Below are 21,974 nucleotides of genomic sequence, written 5' to 3'. Positions count from 1 at the left end.
TTTTATAGTGTAGTAGATTTGTAAAAAAATTGGTCCCGACTTTAAGTCGTACTAGTCGTACTATTTATGTAATACATAAATAGTCATACAAATCTTTAATCAGATCTAATTGTTTCAGGAACTATCAATTTTGTGAACAAACAATGCCAACAGCAAAGTAATGGTTATGATTGTGGTGTGCATGTTATTTGCAACACTGAGAAGCTGGCTCATTATGCATCTGATCATGGAGAAATCAACACCTGTGATATGTCTGTTAAAGTTAGCCCTAGTGTTAAAAGGAAAGAACTGCTTAGTATTATCTCTAATCTGTCAAAATCTAAATAAATTTTGTGCCATTCTACCTATTTTTAAGTTTCGTTGTGTTATCATGTGTTGTTTTCACCAGCAAATAGTTGCTGTATGAATAATTTTGGAATTAAAAATTGTTGATATATTTTTTTTATGTCTCTTGAGTCATAGACGCAGTTAACTTCAAGATTGACTTTGAAACCAACTAACGTTGCAAAAAAAATGGAAAGTTGAATTACAAGATTACTTCCTCCAACTTATGAATTCAACTCAAAAGTTAGTCTATACAAACGCTTCAACAAATGATAGATTTTATTTCCAAGATCAGTAGTCAAATAAGACTTATAAATACTGATATTTATAAATCTTTGTGCAAGCTATTTATAATTATGTATTGTTATCTCTCAGTTATTAAAATTATTCTATATTTATTTACTATATGTTAGTTTTTTAAACTGGCATCGTACAACAGCTATCCTATCCATTTGACAAAGATTAAAAAAATAGAAGAAGGAAAATAGATATTTTTGTTGTTAAATGAAATTAATATTTTGCTAACCTTACGAATCTGTAATTTTTATGGAAGTCTCTATATTTCACGCAAACAATTAAGTCGTCATCATCACATCAACCCATGTAGTGGGCCGGTACACTACAGAGCAAGGGTCTCCTCCCACAATGAGAAGGAGTTAAGGCCATAGTCCACCACGCTGGCTCAGTGTAGATTGGTTGACTTCTTAGAACTCTCATCGTGAAGAACCGTGAATGCCTATTCATGATTCCTCACGATGTTTCCTTTACCCTTGAAGTATGTGATATATTTTAATTACTTAAAACGCACATAACTTAGAAAAGTTAGTAGTGCGTGCTGGAATTCGAGCTTGGCCCCCCGAAAGTGAAGTCGAGCTCCTACCTAATTCGCTATCACCGCTTTATTATTTTATTTAATTAAGTATTAAGTAACTAATAAGGATTCAAATAATTCAAAGTATCGTATTTAATTGTCAAATATGCTTTTATTTTTAAATAAGTAAATTAAGTGCAAATAAATTAGCTATGAAATGCAAAAAAAACATGTAAAAAGGTTAGCCACCCAGACCTAAAAGTTTCACATATAATTTTAACTCTGTTTGATACTTTGTGGCTCAAACCAACCTCCAAATGCCTTCTCTAATTCTTCTGCAACTGCGAAACATAATCTGTCTTTATTGAGATTCGCTACTACCTGGATTCCGATAGGCAGACCATCGCTGTTCAAACCCAAAGGTACAGTAGTTGCTGGCAAACCCAGGCTATTTATAATCGCAGTATACATAAAATTCATTGGCCTTATCAGAGGCTGGTTATGATAGGGCGCTGGTACAGGATGTGTAGGAAAGAGGAATATTCCATCTTCACCAAGCATCGTCTTAAACTCTTCTTCTAAATAATCTCGAGCCTCCATAAAGTATTTGTACTTTTTGCTCTCTGGATTAAACTTTTCTTGATCAGTTAAAGCAACGAAGAGACCAATCAAAGTATTTCCTGATAAGCCAAGGATATTTTTGAATATCTCTGTAATGTTTGAGGCTAAACTGGGATTTTTCATTATATACGCAGCGAAAGGCACTTCGTTCTTCATTGTTGTGAACCATATCGCTTGAGATCTTTTCAGCCATTCTATTTTCTTTTCTTCTGCAATTATTTTATGTTTCAGTTGGAAATGTTCAACAACTTTAACCATTGCTTGCTTTATTTCCGGATCAACCTCACTCATCAAGGGTGCACCATTACTAAACTGATAAAATACTTTGAGTTTTCCAATGTCTACGGGTTTATCCAGGTCAAGGGTTTTTGCGCAGTCTCCTGATATGACTTTTTGAATGTGTTTTAGGTCAACAGCAAATCTTGTCATAGGTCCAACGCCTAGAAAACATTCAAGTTATTATTACATCAATGCATTATATACTTAGGTTTAAAAAGGTAATGATACTTCTCAGACTACTTACATAAATACAAATTTACATCATCGTTCTTGAGTTCAGGATATTGTCCTTTATTAGATACTGCTCTTCTAGTAGGCTTGTGGCCAAATATTCCATTAAAGTAAGCAGGCATACGAATAGAACCACCTATATCGGACCCTGCGAAAATCAAAATAACATAAAAGCTGTATATTTTAAGGTTTAGAGTACGTATATAAACTATTAAGTGGATATAATAAAGTTACAAAAAACAAGAACCGTGGTTTTATTTACACCTCGCAATAAGGGTTATATTTCCTTTAGTACGTTTCCGTAAAAATATACGTTTTTGAAAGACCAATGTTCAAAGTAATAATAAACTTCATATTCATATGTTTTCTTTGCGTATCTTCCTTATCAAAGCAATTCAAGAGTATGAATAGATCATCGTAAACACATTGACAAACATAGAACGTTGAAAAATAACCCTTTAAGAGGGTAAAGAAAATTAACGAAGCGAGTGACAAACCAGTGAACCAAATCTTCGGCATAATTTCGTGCTTATCCATGCGTTTTGCATTGGCAAGAGACATTATATACTATTCTTCTTTGTGTATTCTTACCGCATCAAAACTTAACCGATTATACTTTAATACTTGATAAGACTTCGTTAAACTGGAAAATCCAGTAAAGCATCTGCGGCCGTTATTCCTTAATATTCCATACAAAAATGTTGCTACCTTCTGATTAGCAAATTTGGATCGGGTTATTTGTTGAAATATAATCTGTACCTTACTAGGAAAAAATTCAAATCCTGTATATTTCCTACATTTACTATTATCGAGTTAATGTTACTGAAGACCTTAGAATAGTTTTGTCTATTCTAAGATTCACAGTAACAATAAGTAATTATTAGTTAGCCTAGCTCAATTTTGACTTGAGATCCTGGAATCCTAGATTGTATTACCCAATTACATATTCCTGACCTATATTACTATATGTACCTGACCTATAAGGAGAAATCGCGTCTCGTCACCATTTCTCCTTACTTTAGCTGCAGATGTTTATATGTGAAGGTTGTGAAAATGCTATCATCATATACTATACACAAAGTGGGAATTATAGCTATTAAAAATCTTAAGTGTACGAGTTATAAAACAGTCGTAAATAAATGTATACTACATACAAGACGACCATAAAAAAGACGGCCACTATTTTGTTTATCTACAAAGATATTAGATGACGTCAGACAATATATTGATGATGCTGGGTTACGTAAATTTAAAAAAACAAACAAGCGATAAATGCTAATTACCGATTCCAAATATGCTGCCTCCTACTGTTTGAATGACACCTTCACCACCAGATGATCCTCCCACTATACGAGTTGTATTATATGGATTAAGTGTTCTGCCGTATATACAGTTATAGGATTCATACCTGTCCATGACATAAATTAATAATGTTAATCGAATAATAAATACCTATCAAAACCTAACCTAGCAAAAGCTAAGAATTTATCTTAAAAAATTTAGTACCATGAAAAAACAGCTAAATTTTTATTATAAAAATGCATCCGAAGACCATTTATATATAAGTTTAAAAATTAATAAATTTATTTAAGTCTTTATAAATATTTTTCGCCATTCAAGCCGTGCAATGAGGCGTTCCTTTTAAGCTTTCTGAATTCAAAGGCGAATGCTTACAGCCCATAGAAAAAACCGCAAATCTTGCTGAACATATTGGCTGTACTATTGGGGTTTAAAAGGGTGTCATTTAAATATTCAATATATTGCTTTATGTTTTTCTTCAGGCGAAGTATTAAATTATTAAATAGCTATACATCCTATTTGATGCAATTGGTGAAAAAATTAGGTTTTGATCGTGGCACTGAAAGTTGTGGAAATCTTAATTGACTAGCATAGCGTACCTACCTCGAGTTTTGGCTCATTAGAATCAGTAGTGAATGAGTATTGGCTTTTTAATACTTCGCCTGGAGAAAAACTCAAAGCAATATCATACTATGCCAGCCAACGTTATTCATTATACCAAATGTTTTATTTTGTTACTAAGACTGAGATATGTCGCTTTAATGTCCGACCTGGATGCCAAATTATCTTTGTTTTAAAAATAATATAGAGAAAAGCATGCTTCGCGTATAATTTTATTAATTCATTTCAATTAACAACTTGGAGCTCCTAAGTTCCTAAATTCAAAAGGTCTCGATAGAGGTATGAACAGATGGATCGAGTCCAATTGACCACACTCAAGTAAATTTTAAGACCTTGCTTGGCTGGGTTAAAAATAAACCTACAGAAAAGATAAGATAAGATAAGATTAAATAAAATAGTTGGAATAACGCAATGACTCGAATTGACATAGAGATAAGCACATTACGGCAAAAGAGTGCCATACACAGCATACATACCACATGCACATTTCTGGAACATTCGTAACTCCCATAATTATGGCGCCACTATTTTTTAATAGTTCTATTACGTCAGCGTTTTTATCAGCTATGCAATTTTTCCTCAAAGTTATACCAGCGGTCATATGAAGTCCTGCAAAAATATCAATATTTAATAATTGGTAAAATTTTGACAGCCGATTGGTGCAGTGCTTTCTGTGGATTAGATTCCACAACTGGAAAATGTCTGTCCCAAATTAATCTGGGTCTGGGTATATATTATAAGTCTCATTATATATAATATTCATAAATATTCATCAGCTATTTTAGTTAAAACTATCGCTTGCCCCAATTGTCATAAACCGAGTGTCATAATCGCGCGATTGTCAAAAAGAAAAACTGCTTATCTCCCAATTCGCATAAAACGGGATAGCGTAAGTCGCGTTATTACTATAGGTACCACCTACTCATTATGAATGCAAAAGTGTTTGTTCGTTACTCATGTTCTGCTAAACCACTGCTACACCGGTCTTTATAAAAATGGTACAGACTACAGAGATACGTTCTGTTACAAAGCCACGTAGAAAACCATCAGGGGAACCTATGTATTTAATATAATTGACACACCCCTAACTTTTTAATTAAAGCAATTAAATATCACTTGCTGTTACGGCGAAGGAAAACATTGTGAGGAAACCTTCATGCCTAAGAGTTGTTCATAATCTTAAAGGCGTGTGAAGTCTTCCAATCAGCACTTGGCCAGCGTGATGGTGTACAGTCTAAACCATTTTCTTTTAGAGAGAATACAGTGAATGGGTTGATGATGACGATGAATCCCAACAAGCTAATCCACTACCTTAGACTGCATCTTCACTTACCCACAAATACTAATTAAACAAGCAGGAACATTAATAAATTAAATGTGATGCATGATGAGGTTGAAAACATACCTTTTACACCAATGCTGTCCTTAGTAGTAAAGGGGACGCCTAAGAATGGCTTCTCTTTTTCTAAATATTCTATCGACAAAGAACCGCTTTTAATGAGATCATCGGCGTCCTTCGCTTCCTTTAGTGCCAATTCAAAACGATTGTCGATAAAATAATTGGTAACTGGATTGGTTTCCTTTATCCTTTGTATGCAGGTATTTAAAACATCTACACTGGATATCTGGAATTAATCAAATGTATATTTCATTTTCAAATATTGACTGATCTTTGGATATTTATCAGCAGTCAGTTTTGTAGGTCTATTCCTTGGATAGTCTGCAAAGTAATTGCTCTGTTTAGCGATGGTTTTAAACATACTATCAGGTGGGCAGTGTACTTGGTCCGTCAAACCCCTAAACTATAGGCAACCAAGTAACATGATGTTGCGACATGGCAAGGTATAAAATCGTCTTGATATTTAACTGACTCTTTTTCGCAAGGATTAATATTTTATACCTAAAAATGATGATTGAAAATAACATTTTTAATTTTAATTTGTTTTATTTTTACAAAAATGCTATTATTCGTTATTCATAAAAGACTTTTATTTGTATCTACTAAATCCCAGTATTTTTGTAGAACATACTCATAGTCATATTTCCATTTATATAGCGGGCCATTTATATAGCGCACATTATCTACTTGGTTTAGAAATACAATTGTTTATTTAATTTCCTATATTAATTCCGGATAAAATAGATTTTGAATGGTAATGGGTTTCCCCCTTTGTACCTACTACTCTTTGCCAATTGAATACAAGCCGTATAAATAGCCTATGACGCAGTTTAAGGAAGAATTGCAAGTTCTCTAGTAATGACTATAATAACTGCCTAGTGATACGTCATGTTCGCCTGCGGGATCCCTGGTTCCCGGTTGCGTCGTTTGTTATAATTTTTTTCTTGTTATAGAAATAAACGGTCTTGAAAATTTCAATTTTAGTTGTGAGATACAGCCTGCTGAATGACAGACAAACGGACAAAAAATTGATGAGAGTTGATTGTGATATGAACTTTTTTAGTAAGACGAAATGAATATGTACTAAATAGCATATCACATATTTTACTAGAAATAAAACTTACTCAAAGATTTTTACAGGTATAATACTATGTGGTGTTAAATTGAAATTTACCACACTATGTAATTTCAATTTAACAACACATTGCAAAAATATTAAAAAAAAATTAAAAATGTAGAATTTGATTTTTGACAATTAAGCTAAGTCCACGGTTAAGGCTCGATATAGTAATATTCCAGTCTGAGGCTTAATGTTCTGACAAATATAACTATAAAAATATTCTCTTGCTGCAATAGATGGTATAAAATATAATAGAAAAAAAGGAAGTTTTTGGTAAAAAAAATCCTGCTACGATACAATAAACTGTCTGTGTGAACTGAAACTGAGTGAGTGCCCTATATATCGTGTAATAAAAACGGTGATGATGATGATGACGATGATTATGATAAACCACACTTACAATTTAAAAGTAGTGTCGTTCTATCTTTATCCCATTGTTATCTGTTAAATTCTAGCAGTAGGTAGGATCGTTAAAATAGTTCTTGCTAGGAACCGTTCTTTTCCAGAGACATTGATAACACTATATATATAGATAAGGTTTGTTAAACTGTTAAATTAAATGTTCTTGACGACGGAACTAAAGTAATTTCCTTCCTCAGTGAAGAAAATTAAAGCTGTCTTCGATCAATAAGTATCGACAAGGTTACTAAACTAAACAGTACAAGGTCAGGCATAAGATGCGAATTTGGTACAAACTACAAAAAATTACGTCATCGTGCTATTCGATAAACGCAATATTGTAAAAAAAAACAATAACTTAATGAACAAGACAAAGTTTAGTGGCCTACTGTTTGAAAATACCACAGAAGAAGGAACCGGAAATATTTATGAATCTATAGAAATAAATATTTGAATTCTTTCATATTTTCATATCAACTTCAAACATTTGTGCCATTTGCTTTGCGTGTTTTTGTCTGTTATATCCGCCATATAAGATTTCCAATTACATAATCGCGAAATAATACTATAATAATCGTCGGGGTACCAAGGGGCTGGAATGGCATCCCCGCATAGGTAAACGCACCGTTGGACCCCCGACGAGGTGGACGGATTAGGCGCGTCGCAGGTAGCCGCAGAATTCAAGCGGAATTTGGAACTCCCTACAAAAGACCTATGTCCACCAGTGGACGTCTATCGATCGATATGATGATAATATGATGAATCGCGAAATAGGTAAGGTGCACAAATATGTGCATACATTTTTGTGTCTTGTAACGGATGAAGATTTTTTTGAATATTTTATTTTCGAATATTAAATATGAAACATGCTCTGAATCTACTGACGAACCGCTACCATAAACCCCGAAGTATAACTGTTTCGAAGTGCAATTCTTTCCAGTTCGTTACCGGGCATAGCAATCGCAGTTTCCTGTATTAATGCAGTGGTACTTTGTCATCATCATCGTCATTATCGACCCATTACAAGACGGTCAGCCAAACTCTGCCTATCGTCCGTCCTCGGCTTACTGCCTGTGTTATTTTAAAGTAAGCAGTTACGCAGAATCCGAAAGCCTTAAGTAGGTTTACATTTACACTTCAGTTTTGTACGATATGTACTATGACGGAGACTATGACTAATGAGATGATTTTAGTACTTATTATATACATATATATAATACTAGCTGTTGCCCGCGACCTTGTCTGCGTTTGATTTTGGTTTTTGATGTGGCATTAAATTTCGTAGTCCTAAAAAAAATTGAAGTATTCAGTATCGCTAAGCCTTAAATGAGGGGTTTGCTGCTGTCCGCTGAGGTTTTAGGTTGGGTGAGGAATAGGTTTTGTCCTCTAACTCCAACCACATTCATCAGATCTACACAAAGTGTGGACAAAATTAAACACATTACAACCTCTATAGTACAAAAATGATTATTTAAATCGGTTATAATTTGTCGGAGTTATGGTGTAAAATCGTCAAACACTTTCATCCCCTCTCCCAAAGGGACCGAGCTTAATGTCGGGATAAAAGTATCCTATATTACTTCTAACTTCCAAGAATATGTGCACAAAGGAGTTTCATGAGGATCGGTTTAGTAGTTTTTGCGTGAAAGCATAACAAACAAACTTACATTGACATTTATAACATTATAGGATAGGATAGGATAGGATAGGATAGGATAGAATAGGATAGGAAAGGATAGGATATTACCTACGTGTAAATAATATTAGTGTTTTCATAGCACAGAATAAGCAATAGCAGTTATGGGTATTACGCTAAAAAAAAGTGAGGAGGAAGTTCACGATGTAGTACCTAATTAGCAAAGTTATTACCATCGACCATGGTTATAAGGCCAATCGTTATTATAGTTATTAACATTTTCTTCATTTACTTTTTACTCTGCTAATTCAATGTCTCAATGTCGTGGAAATCCCGTGTTAAAATAGTTTTAATTAATTATTTTCAATCGTCAAATCTTCTATAGCTGAAGTAAATTAGATGTGTTGACAGTCGAATCAGGTTACTATTTTTCTGTATGTTTTAAAAATATTGTTGATTTTATTTGGTATCTACCCAATTGGTAATACCCGACTCATTTCATCGGGAAGTAGCCTGAATGTATTAATTGCAGAAGGGAAGTGAGACTTAAAGTATGAAAGCACGCGTTGGCAAAAATACTATTGCCCGTTTTCAATAAACCAAAAAAACTCTTAAATCGGATCCCTAATTGGATTTGCATAGAATAAAAACTTGCTTATTGTTCGTTGTTAGTGAAAACGGGAATATACCTTTCAACTAAACACTGGACATTTTTGCAGACATAAGAGATTAGAACTTTTTGTTCAGTAAGTACCTCAAGCCTTAGTAGAGAAAGGAGTAACTCGGTTGGATCGCCGGACAGACAGACAACAAATAGATACTAACTATATTCCAATATTCTATTTAAAGATTTCAATCCCATAGAAAACTCACATAAACCAGAAAATGTGTATCAAACTAGACATATTATGTCGCATTTTCCGGCCCGAGGTAGGTAGAGCGTATAACAATTTGCTCTTGACAGTACCTTTATGGTTATTAAGCTGTGACCTCGCTTAAAAAAGATATATACATAGTTGGAACTATACATCGTCCTAATTCGGTAATTGGATTCTCTTCGTTTTACTCTCATGCAGCATAGTTAAAGAATTGGAACAGTTTCACATCGTAAGTTTTCTTATCTTTAAGTAATTAATTTAGGAACCGTTAGAGAAAGTTTGCTTTATATGGGCTAGGTTTTCTTATCTCTTTGATAGTAGAGAGTGATAGAGCAGGTACCTAGCGCTACTCCAATGCAGTTTAGAGGGCATTAACGATTACCATGAGTAGATAGTATTTATTAAAACATTATTTCCCATTAAAAAGAAACCCTGTGGCCAATTGACATAAATAAATGAGGATGATGAGGTCAATAGTGTTCTGTAAGTATTTTAATGTTATATTGTTAGCATGCAGTGGCGTGCACTTCATACATGCATAAAAGCACTGCCCATTCTAAATTTATTCCTGATAGGCATACCCTGATCAATAAGCCTGTGCACGCCACTGCTAAATATTAGTTTGAGTATAGATAGGAATTGGGCTTCTGGTAAGAAATTCGGAGTTTAGAAATTTGCTTTATCAACCTTTTGCCTAGGAGAGTTAATCCTTACTTTCTGTGCTATCCTATTTTTTAATAATATTGATAAAAAAATGTTAGTGAAAAGAGTTTTCGACATGGAGATAGATTATACTCTGGAGTAGCACAAAGCCTTTTTATTCCGGAAAACGTACAGATCTTGTGGGATTTATGAAAAACCAAGATTTTTTTTTTAATATATTTCTTAAAGGCTCGCTGATGAGAACAGTCAGGTGCCTAGCTGTGAGACGCTCGAAAGCTGAGAAAAATAATAATAGTATAAAAATATCAGGTAGGATTTTTTTTGATCGGCTTATATATTATTATTTAGGAAGTTGAACGTCATAATCATAATACGGTAACCAATGAAAAAATACATATAAAAACCGGCTAATTGCGAATCAGACTCGCGCACGAACGGTTCCGTACCATTATCTATAAACACTGCAAAAAATCATGTATGTTTTATGGGAACTCGCGGAAATATTTTAGTATTCTTGTTATAGCTGTATCTATATACATCATCAGTGAACATCTCCATTGTGTAAACATCACGGTTCATGAGGCCCAGTGACAGGCGGAGGGACGGCGGAGTCTTAGTATAAATAAGTCCCGTTTTATCCTTTGGGTACGGAACCCTAAAAACTTATGGATCTATGTTTATGAAACAGGTCCGACCAGTTTAATAAAACTGCCCAGTCTATTATAATATTGTTTGTTTTTTTGTTCGCACACGCTACTCTCTGGAACTACTAGCCCAATTCTCGAGTAAGATTATAGCCTATTTAATAACTCACTACGGTTAGGAGCCGAGCGAAAAAAGACCCAGTGTGTCGAAGTTTATTGTGGAGAATTAAGGATGATGTCTACTACAAGTTAGCCCTTGACTGGTAACGGGCTAACCTGTTAGGGTATGGCAGTTATATTAAACCCATACCTCTATTCGGTTTCTACGCGACATCATACGATTTCGAAATAACAGCCTCTTTATTATTTTCATATCATTATTTAACCGCAGGTATAACCTGGTCTAATATTCGAGATTAAACATGTTTACCGAAGTAATTAATACGGACTAGTTTTAACCGCGGAAAAAATAAACCTATTTCGATAAAACTGTTAGTTTAGAAAAGGACTTTGCAAGGAATGTTAATGGCTAAACTATAACCAGATACCGAATACGGAGCTCAGTTATAAAGTATTAAAAACAATATAATATCTGCTAAATATCAGAAACAAGATTTGTTTTATCATAGATACTGTAACCGCAATCTATAATTTACAATCATTACGCAAATGACACATAGCTTTCCTGGAATAACCCACAGCAAACAGGTTTACTGATACCAACCTCTCTCGCCCTTATTTTTCTTGCAACTTCAACGGCCGGTTGTTTGAGTATATCGTCGTGTATCAGCGGCAACTTCCTCCCTTTTGTCCCGTAATACAGTTTGAATAAAACACATGTCAATGCGTCCAAAATGAACCTCAGCGCACTAAGAATCCGTACTTTTAGACTGAACGGTCTCGGTTTCATTTCCTTTATATTCGTACTCATATTTGCACTTCACAATTTTCACTGTAGGATATTTATGTATTACGCATCTGAGTTTTCCGATACTAATCGAGTCACAGTATTGCGTCGCGGCACAACCGTCCCTACCGCAGTCAATCGCCGACTCATTTTGCTCACAGGCTTAAAGCATAACAATACGGGGCAGGATTCTAGAGTGTAGTTCTATATCAGTAGTGCTGTCTCGCTTTTCTAGTTCCGCGGTAGGCCAACTCCGGAGTAAGTTTACAAACATGTATTATAACCACAGTTACCTACTTCATTTTATTCTAATATACGCTTGGATAGCTTCTTATGTACTTGACTCATAATATCTCTTAACTAAATAGAAAAAAAGTGAGGCTTAAGAAGGTATTTAATGTTTATTATATGGTTTAGTAGTTAGTTAGTTTTGTAGTGTAGTGAGCGACTGTTGAAACACGGATAGATATTGTAAACGCCGAGTTGATTCTTAAAAAATCGGAAACTCAAGACCTGGCAAAGTGTGCTAAGATTTGAAGAAAGGCTTATTAAAGGAAATGTAAGTATTATTTGAAGACTTAGTTTTGGCAAATGGCAATTTCAATGGCAAATAAGCGCTTTTTTTTTATTCCACTACTAGTTAGCCCTTCAATGAAATCTCACCTGGTGGTAAGTGATGATGCAGTCTAAGATGGTAGCGGGCTAAACTGTTAGGGAGTTAGGTAGTCATACTCCTAATCGGTTTGTACGCGACATCGCACCGGAACACTAAAGCGCATCACTAATGATTAGTGAATTTTCAGTTTATAAAGGAAGCGTTATAACTTTTAACACGGTATCGTATTTCAGTATACATTTACATATCTACCCCGGTTAGGTTACTACGCGGCACACAATCTCTTATAATATGTGTGAAACAAAATATCTATAATATTAATCGACCAAGAAAGGTAATAATAATCAATAATCTTTAGCAAGGAAACAAAAAACGTCTAAGCATGTCGTCTAGACTGCTAACCTGCAAAAATTGCATCAGGGTTGAAAACATAGAACAATAGCAACTAAATATTAACTAATTAATTTTTATTATAAATCTTTTTGGATACGTAACTATGTAACTATAATTTACTAAATATTCAGTATAAAAAACTTACCTAGTATCTCCGTATATTCTTATTGTTAAGTTCTACTATTTCATGATTTACAGGCTACTAAATAAATGGTAGGTAACATATCATACTTAGTCTAGTACTTACTATTACTTAGGATGACTGAGCTTTGCTTCGCTTTACCAAAGAAAAAGTAACGAGCAAAAATAGGGACGAAACTAATAATCTGTGAATCAAACAAAGATCTTCTGGTTTCGGGACCGCCCGGTTGGTTTCTCACCTGAGTTATTATACACCTTGAATTCTAATGATATTGTAGCAGTTTATCATTGCATGAAAGACAGATAAAACAATTTCAAAAATTAAACTAAGCTAGGTTGATTTATCGCCCTCCTTGCATACTAAAAAATTATCCAAACTAATACTATGACTGCGAAAGTGTGTTTGTTTGTTTGTCCTTTATTCTAGCTTTAACCAAGCAACCATACTACATGTTTTCTGGCCTAGAACTCTATCCAAAAACACCCACAAACAAAAGGACGGAGAGTAAATACTAAATTTTATGAAAAACGTTTGAGCCGTTTCCGAGATTCAGATTATATATATATCTAGATATATACAAGAATTGCTCGTTTAAAGGTATTGGAAAGATAGATGCCGCCATCTAATATTAGATTTGCCAGTTTGCTTTTCTTGTATAGAATGTCGCTTACGCATTTCTGCAAGAAGAAATGTCTTCCATAAGATATTGATTGATACAATTTCATCGCGTAACGTACCTTGAGATTGCTGCCCAGGCAGATATTTCTCTGTCTTTTTATACGCGACGTTGTCACGCCATGGTTTAGTGATCTTGAGATCGACTTCGCACCTACACCATATGTTATTTTCCAGCTTACGTAAATGATCGTGAACGATAAATGTTTAATTACATCTTAAACCTGATATGATACTTATAATCTGATACAAATAAATAATAACTGCTATTATATAACCAGAATATCAACATTTCATTTCATTTTAATTATTTTTATTAGTTAGTCCCACGAAGAGGCGCAGAGGACCCAAATAGACTTAACCAGGCCTTCAGTTTAAGTTAAACAAAACATCATAGTGTATATTAGTGTATCAATGTAATACAAAAAAGTTCTTACTAATAACTTATTTCTCGCATACAAATATACATTTTACTTACAAATAAACCTGCAACTCAAGGTAGAAAGTATGTGGCGTGGTAGAGAGAGAGATAGAGAGTGACTTTCAATATAAACATAAAGACAACGTTTCTTTCACAACGTAATATTTGATAAATAAACTTTAATAGCAATAAAAAAAAATATCTTTAGAATATCCATACTTGTACATATACCACCTATCTTTATTATCCGCCATTAGGTTCTATCCAACCTCCGAATGCATTTTCTAACTCTTCTGCTACTGCGAAGCATAGCCTGTCATTATTTATATTGGCTACTACTTGAATCCCTATGGGTAAACCGTCTTTGTTAAGTCCCAGAGGTATAGCCGTTGCAGGGAAGCCCAGACTGTTTATTATAGCTGTGTACATAAAATTCAAAGACCTTATCAGAGGCTGGTTATGATAGGGCGCTGGCACTGGATGTGTAGGAAACAGAAATACGCCATTTTCCTTAAGCATGTTCTTAAATAACTCTTCTAAATGATCACGAGCTTCCATAAAATATTTATGTTTATCACTATCAGGATTAAATTTTTGGCGATCACTTAACGCTACCAAAAGAGCTGCCAAAGTATTTCCTGATAAGCCTAGGATATTTTTGAATATCTCTATGGCAATTGCGGCTAAGCTGGGATTGTTGAAAATATAAGCTGCGAAGGATTTGTCGGTTTTCGATGTTTGTAACCATATCTGTGATGATCGTTTCAGCCAGTCGATTTTCTTTTCTTCAGCAGCGATATTATATTTCAATTCGAAGTGTTTCACAACTTTTAGCAATGCTTCTTTTATTTCTGGATCTACATCACTCATCATCGGGGCACCATTACTAAACTGATAAAAAACATTAAGTTTTTTAATGTCCACAGTTTTTTCCAGATTTAGATTTTTTGCGTAATCCCCGGATATGACCTTTTGAATGTGCTTTAAGTCAACAGCATATCTAGTCATGGGACCAACACCTGTAAATTATTAAATTATATAGTGCAATATTTGTACCACGGCTTACCAGACGACTTAGTGAATAATAACGGTGAGCGAGCAGCAGCGTCCTCAGTGCCCTGCCCAGCGTGGTGATTACAGGCAAATCGCATTGGGAGAGGCCTTTAGCATTAGGGGCATTGCAATGCATTTTTTAAGCCATCATCATGATGACTTGAAATTTAGTAAGTATGATAAACGTTCCTCGTTAGCCAGTTATTGGAATGTATATCATACCTCCTAATCGTTTCGTGTAATACCCTATTAGCCAAAAGCCTTACAAAACTAATGGTCTTTCAGAGAGTTTTTGAATAGTCAATCTAATTAATAAATTAATGAACTTCTGGTCAATTTGGCGAACTCTCTGCTGCAGTGGTAAACGCTGAGGTCTTTCTTTCTATAATTTCTGTTTTTTTTGATATTGTCTGATGAGGAGCTTCGGCCACCGTAGCGACAAGTCGCATCATGATAAACCGATTTTGGGTATGGGTTTAGTTAACTGCCATACCCCTTACAGGTTAGCCCGCTACCATCTTTGGCGGCATCAACACTTGCCTCCAGATGAGCTTTTCGTCAAGGCCTTAGTAGTGAGAAAAAGTAAATAAATAGTATTTTGAATGTCTATTAAAACGTCTTACATAAATATAAGTTAGTAGCATCATCGTGGATATCAGGATATTGTCCTATATTAGACACTGCACGACGCGTGGGCTTGTGTCCAAATATCCCATTAAAGAAAGCAGGCATACGAATGGAACCACCTATGTCAGAGCCTGGAAAAAATATGGAGAAGTCATCATCATCATTATTAATCACCCATTACCGCCCCAATACCACTGCATGAGTCTTCTCTCAAAATGAGAAGGATTTAGGCCATAGTTAACCACGCTGCCTAAGTTTCCGTTAGTAGACTTTACACGGCGTTGAGAACATAGAAAACTATCAGGCGTTAATTACATCAGATTAAAAACGCACATAACTTTAAAAAAAAAAGTTAGTGGTTCGTTTCGGAGATCGAAATCGGTTTCACCAAAAGAAAGACCGGAGTTCTAATTACTAGTCTATCACCGCAATTAAAAGAACAAGTATTTAAGATTAAAAACAGTTTTCGTAATTTAAGCATAACTAACGAAAATTATAAAACTGAATATTATTAATAGCCTCTCAGGGGTAGTAGTTGGTGGTTTCCATGACCATGAGGTCCTGAATTGGAATCTCGAGTCAGGCTATAAATTAAGTACCAGTACGGAGTTAGGAAATGGGCACTTTCGAACCCCACGCCTCTGGTCTTTCGGGTTTTCAAAGTCCGCCAACTCTAATTGGTGTACCGTGATGGTGGGCGTACCTACGTCTAAATGTTTCTCGCTTATTAATCATGGCCAGTAGGGCTAGCATAGGCAGGAGATAAAACTTATATCCCCCGATTATATCCCTGACAAGGGATATAATTAACGAAAAGTTTACCCCCGTTTATTATTACACATATATTATGTGGATATTATTTCCACTTGTGCGCCAATGCTCTAAGAGTTAATCTACTCTATCTAGAAAATATTTTAAATAATGAATCCTTTTGTACCGTTTTACGTGAGACCCACCATTTATTTAAACTACCTTGAGAATTTTATGTCTTTCCAGAAAAAAAGAAGTCTGTGTTACTCTCCGTCCTTTCAACTTACTATGTGCCAAAAATAAAGTCGGTTGGTTTCTTAGTTAGGGCGTGAAGGAAGGCAAGCAAACGCATTTATAATATTTGTATTGTTTTGTGAGAAACAAGAATGTGCAACTGACCTATTCCAAATATACTGCCTCCAACTGCTTGTATGACACCTTCACCTCCCGATGACCCGCCAACTATACGGGTAGTATTGAATGGATTAAGTGTCCTACCATACAAATGGTTGTGGGTTTCATACCTAAAATAATAATATATATGATACAAAATGTTGTCATGTAACAGCCATAACAAGGTCGAGCAAGGATTTGATTAGAAGACGTAAAGTATTTTATAAAAAAATAAAGCAAAGTTCTGTACTTGGCTTTATTTTTTTTCGTGTTGAAGTATTTAAGATGGTTGCGTCTACAACTGCTTGTTTCAGGAACTTTTATATGTTGCCAACTAATTATTATCATCATCATCATCGTCATTGTCAACCCAATACCGGCCCCACTACAGGGCATGGGTCTCCCGACAGAATAAGAACGGTTTGGGCCGTAGTCTACCACGCTGGCATTTTGCTTATTGCCGGATCGGTAGACTTTATACGCCTTTGAGAACATTCTGGAGAACTGTCAGGCATAGCACCGCTTAGCATTTAAATTGCTTAAATTAAAAACGCACATAACTCCGAGAAGTGTTACTCATTGCAAATTTTGCATATAGATGACAACAGCTTTCAAAAAATTCACTTAAACTTTCATCAATAGCCTATAACATTCCACTTCTAGACTTAAACCATCTCCCTACGGAAGGGTTTGCCCATAACACCACGCTGGGCAGACATGTTGGTGTACTCAGTAGATTTTAGTAGTAGCACAGAGGACGCTGCTGCCCCTACTACAATATATTCTCTTAGTCGCGTCGTAGATACCTTTTGAGACGTACAACGGACGGTTCAGTACGGTAACGACCCACGAACAGAAAAAGACCAACGGGAAAAGGACAACTGTATTCTGATCTGCCGTCGCCACACAGCACATAAACCGTAACCTTATATAAACGTAAAGACATGCATTGTTGTGTAAAAGGTCTTTGATTTATACCCAAGTAAAAGGCATAAGAATAATAACAATGTTATATTTATCATATTCATACCACATGCAAAGTTCTGGAACATTTGTTAATCCAATGATGATTGCACCACTTTTTTTCAACAATTGTATCACTTCAGCGTCTTTCGCGGCTATGCAATATTTTCTTGATGTAACACCAACAGCCATATGAAGTCCTGAATAGAAATTAGAAACATCAACATTTTGATGTCTACAAGATACAGTATTTTCTTCATGCTATCGACGCTTGCTCTTGTGTACATAATGCGGCGGGGAACTATAGCTTAGAAAAAAATATAGTTCATGCAACATTAAAGAATAACAACCTAGAGGCTGGCCACCAACGAGATGGACTGACCGCTTAAGTGCGACTCGTGCATATTCTTAACCATCGCCAAAATGGGCTCCAACAGAAGCCGATGTACCTATATAATTACTGTTCGAAGCTGAGAACTCACCAGGACTACGATCTTTATTAATGAAGAAACGACTATAGAGACAGATAGTATTTAAGTGTTGCTTATAAGCGTAATTCGGATGCAAGACAACGTTCTAATTGAACAAAAATGTAATGGTACAAAAACCGCGTTTAATCAAGTGCGTATTAACGTCTCCTAAATAAATGAACTGTATTGATAAAATGAGGAGTATAACTTAGACTTTTATTTGGACTTAGACATATTTTTGTTAGTAGTTCCTATGATATAAGTGTGTGTGTACCATCCACGCCAATACTGTCCTTCGTAGTAAACGGTACACCTAATAAAGGTTTCTTTCGTGCTAAATATCTGGTTGACAAGAAACCGTTTCTAATAAGGTCGTCGGCATCCTTCGCTTCCTTAAAAGCCAATTTAAACCGATCTTCGATAAAATAATTGGTGATTATATTTGTTTCTTTTATCCTTTGTATGCAAATGTTCAAAACCTCTTCACTGGATACCTGAAATGAATTAAACAAAAATGATTATAGTAATTTAGCTGTTTACCTGTTTAATATAATTTGTATGTCAAATATTTTTAAATAATGTCTATAAATAAAAGATTCATATTAAATACTTTAATCGTCTATTTACTGTAAAATTAAGGATGATATTATACAGACAGCTTTTAAAATATCTTTGATTAAGATACTGCCAATTTTCAAGGTACTAAAGTATAGACGTAATTTTATGAGCCGCAATTATAATAATAATAATAATAAAAAAAAATTATTAACAAGACTATTAAATAGTGAACAGAAATCATAGCTTAATACTATGTTTGGTTGAATCACTGATACCTAACCTGAGTACAAACTCATACTATAGATATCAGTGCTCTCCCCTGTATAATAATTTTTGATACAAAAACGTAAGACGGATTTAATGCATTTTCATAATGAGTTCCGTGTTTTATCGCAATCTTTATCTAATAAATGGTATATAGGTATTGATTATATGGTCGTTCTTACTACTTAGTGAAATTCCCCAGCGTTCGTACTTGATTTAACCTTACAAATGTGTACTTACCTATTTAGGTACCATATTGTTAAGGAAGAAAATAGACTATTAATTTGCGTAGTCACTAACTTATAAAATTTTGACAAGACAATGAGTACGATTATATAGGCTAGACAAAAATGTCTTACATATTACACTTTTAAACACCCGCGACCTGCGTTTTCTATTCGTCTGACCAGACCAAACTGGAGTAAATTCTGACATTATAAATTCCCAAATTGTCGCTGTATTGTAGAGTACCCGGGACCTAGACTTATAACCACAGTGGTCATCACCAGGCCAGGGAGGTCGTTAAAAATATTAAAGAATTGAAGAATGTAGAAGTTCCTGAAATTAGCGCGTTTACACATACGAACCAGTAGGTAATGCCTTTTTTCTTACAATGCATGTTTTATCAGTTGTGGTATTGGTACATACCTCTTTATTCCTTATTTTTCTGGCAACTTCAATCGCCGGTTGTTTCAGAATATCCTCTTTTATCGGTGGTGAAACACGTACCTTTGTCCCGTAGTACAATTTGAACAACACGCCCGTTAAGGCATCTAAAATTCCTCTCACGAAACTCAGGAACCGTGTTTTAAAACTGAATGGTTTAGGTTTCATTTCTGTTATTTTTTACTGTTGTTTACACTTGAAAAATCTTTGTATAACTCTGTGTAAAGTTAACGAAGTCCCCAATTTATAAAAGGCTTACATGGGTGAATTTGCACTGTGTCTGTTATATATCCACAATATCCATCCGTCTGTTTTCTTGTTTCGTTAAAACGCATCCATTATTATGTTTAAATTAATAATATTATGCAGATAAAATGTGGTTGGAGTTTAAAAAATACATTGTACAAGTGGGATTGGTTTACACAAAGCAATTTTTTGGGATATTTAAATTATCTTTTTAATTTTTAAGTTAGTTACGCGTTCATCAGCGCACTCGGTAATTCGTCGACTGATTTTGGTTTTTATGCAGATGCATACTATACGGATTAAATTTCAGAATCTATTTCTTTATCTTTACTAAAATTATCTCTAGCATTCGATATCCACGCGAATTAATTTCCGATATCACGTATGGTAACAGAAAATGAATTGATATAATTATGTATTATCTTCTGTGAATAAAAATGCATTTGTTCGCTATAGCACGATTGATACTGACGGCCTGATCGCGTGAGAGTTGACTACGATTAAATGGTATGGATAGAGCGCAATTTAGTGACAAGTGTAGTAGTGTAGTGTTTACAATTATTGTACCAAGGTGGCGCTCTTTCCATATTGGCGATACCATGTATATCGTTGTTAACTTTCTCGCGATCGAATAACTAAACGTTGGTCCTAATCTCACTCTCACTCTGATTTGTGTGAATGTGACTTTCCTTCTGGCGGCGGCTCACTTCCACATACGACCGTCATCGAGTCGTCCACCCGTCGTTAACGCGTCATCAACAAGATGGCAACTCGTTACTGACTTGTTAACGACGCGTTGCCGACAAATGGTAAGCGGGCCTTAAGAGGTAGTTCGAAATGACGAATGGGAAACCCATGGTACACTGGTAAACTATTTTCACAGTTTTTATAACAACTAACTTTATATCGCACAAAATAAACTTTTTAATGTTGTAATTTCAGTGGAATTTGTCGATAGGGTCGATACGGTATGCCTTTAACAAGCAAGTAATTAACTGTACTAGTTGCAAGAGCGACATGAGCGATGAGCAACAACTTGCTTGAACTCGCTTGTCTCGGAATAATTTTACGCTCACCACTTGCGATGTTCCCACACCAATCCCAGCTACTCATACATAACTTAAATACTTCTTACATTTTGTATCATGAACCAAACAACCTGTTAGCATTTCAAAGTTCGCTTGGCAAAAGATATAATTTATTTACGAACTAGCACGTCCCTGTGGTAGGAAGTAAGTTAAAAATTCGTGAGAAACCTTTTCTGATTTGAATCAAAATGCTCTTATTTTTCGTTTTTGTATCGCATGCATTTATGCGAGAAAATATTTTGTATTGACGTTTATTCAATTTCATTTCGGTTTTAACATACTAAAATAGCCAGCGTATTTTTCTGCATGAAGCATGAAATATCATCATCAATTTCGGTAGCAGGACGTCCCTACAAAAAACCCATGAGTTCTTTGTAGAAAATTTGAAGTCTTCCGTTTTCCGATTCGGGCTGGCCACTTCTATGAATTATAATAATTGGGTCTTGAAGCCCCAACGTCTATCTGTACTCTGAACTATGTGCTCCGATAATCGCCACTTTAGCTTTTCAACTCGTTGAACTATGTCGGTAACTTAAGTTCTTTTGAAGGTCTCTTAATAGCTGCTTCTTCTTGTCCTTATCTCACGATATATAGGGTCAGCAAATTATATCTACTTCTCTTACTTAATTCTATTAGCCGTCATCTCACTGTCCGATCCATTTAAACGCATATATACTCTTTCACAAAATCCATCCATCTCTTTGGCCATATTCTACTTCTTTGTCCTTTCACATAAATTTTTATTTATTCATGTATTCATTAAAACTACTTAATTCAAATAATCTACCTTACAGTTTGTCCTAATATGTAACATGTA

At 34.9% G+C, this 21,974-nt stretch overlaps 3 protein-coding genes across 5 annotated transcripts in view; 1 reads left to right on the top strand and 2 right to left on the bottom strand.

The window, feature by feature from the left end:
• LOC120631092 (cytochrome b5 reductase 4) overlaps positions 1–21,974 on the top strand; it is a 77,477-nt gene that overhangs the window by 1,868 nt on the left and 53,635 nt on the right. Inside the window, exon 1 of one of the 3 annotated variants that reach the window (XM_039900522.1) lies at positions 12,339–12,391. The exons of the other annotated variants lie outside the window; for them this stretch is intronic. The gene's annotated coding sequence lies outside the window, so the exon portion shown is untranslated. Of the gene's footprint in view, positions 1–12,338; positions 12,392–21,974 lie in introns of those variants that run through there. 3 annotated transcript variants of the gene reach the window in all.
• LOC120631093 (fatty-acid amide hydrolase 2-B-like) lies at positions 1,327–11,990 on the bottom strand. The gene is made up of 6 exons (XM_039900524.1): positions 11,650–11,990; positions 5,592–5,811; positions 4,663–4,795; positions 3,550–3,674; positions 2,280–2,414; positions 1,327–2,196 (listed from the first exon to the last, which is right to left on the bottom strand). The coding sequence occupies exons 1-6, from the start codon at positions 11,854–11,856 to the stop codon at positions 1,412–1,414; spliced, it is 1,605 nt and encodes a 534-aa protein (XP_039756458.1). The 5' UTR covers positions 11,857–11,990; the 3' UTR covers positions 1,327–1,411.
• On the bottom strand, positions 14,323–19,991 carry LOC120631256 (fatty-acid amide hydrolase 2-A-like). The gene is made up of 6 exons (XM_039900740.1): positions 19,806–19,991; positions 18,610–18,829; positions 17,933–18,065; positions 16,909–17,033; positions 15,756–15,890; positions 14,323–15,098 (listed from the first exon to the last, which is right to left on the bottom strand). The coding sequence occupies exons 1-6, from the start codon at positions 19,989–19,991 to the stop codon at positions 14,323–14,325; spliced, it is 1,575 nt and encodes a 524-aa protein (XP_039756674.1).

Source organism: Pararge aegeria, chromosome 17 (assembly GCF_905163445.1).
Source record: "Pararge aegeria chromosome 17, ilParAegt1.1, whole genome shotgun sequence".
Taxonomy (NCBI): domain Eukaryota; kingdom Metazoa; phylum Arthropoda; class Insecta; order Lepidoptera; family Nymphalidae; genus Pararge; species Pararge aegeria.
This window is presented reverse-complemented; position numbering and strand designations above follow the sequence as displayed.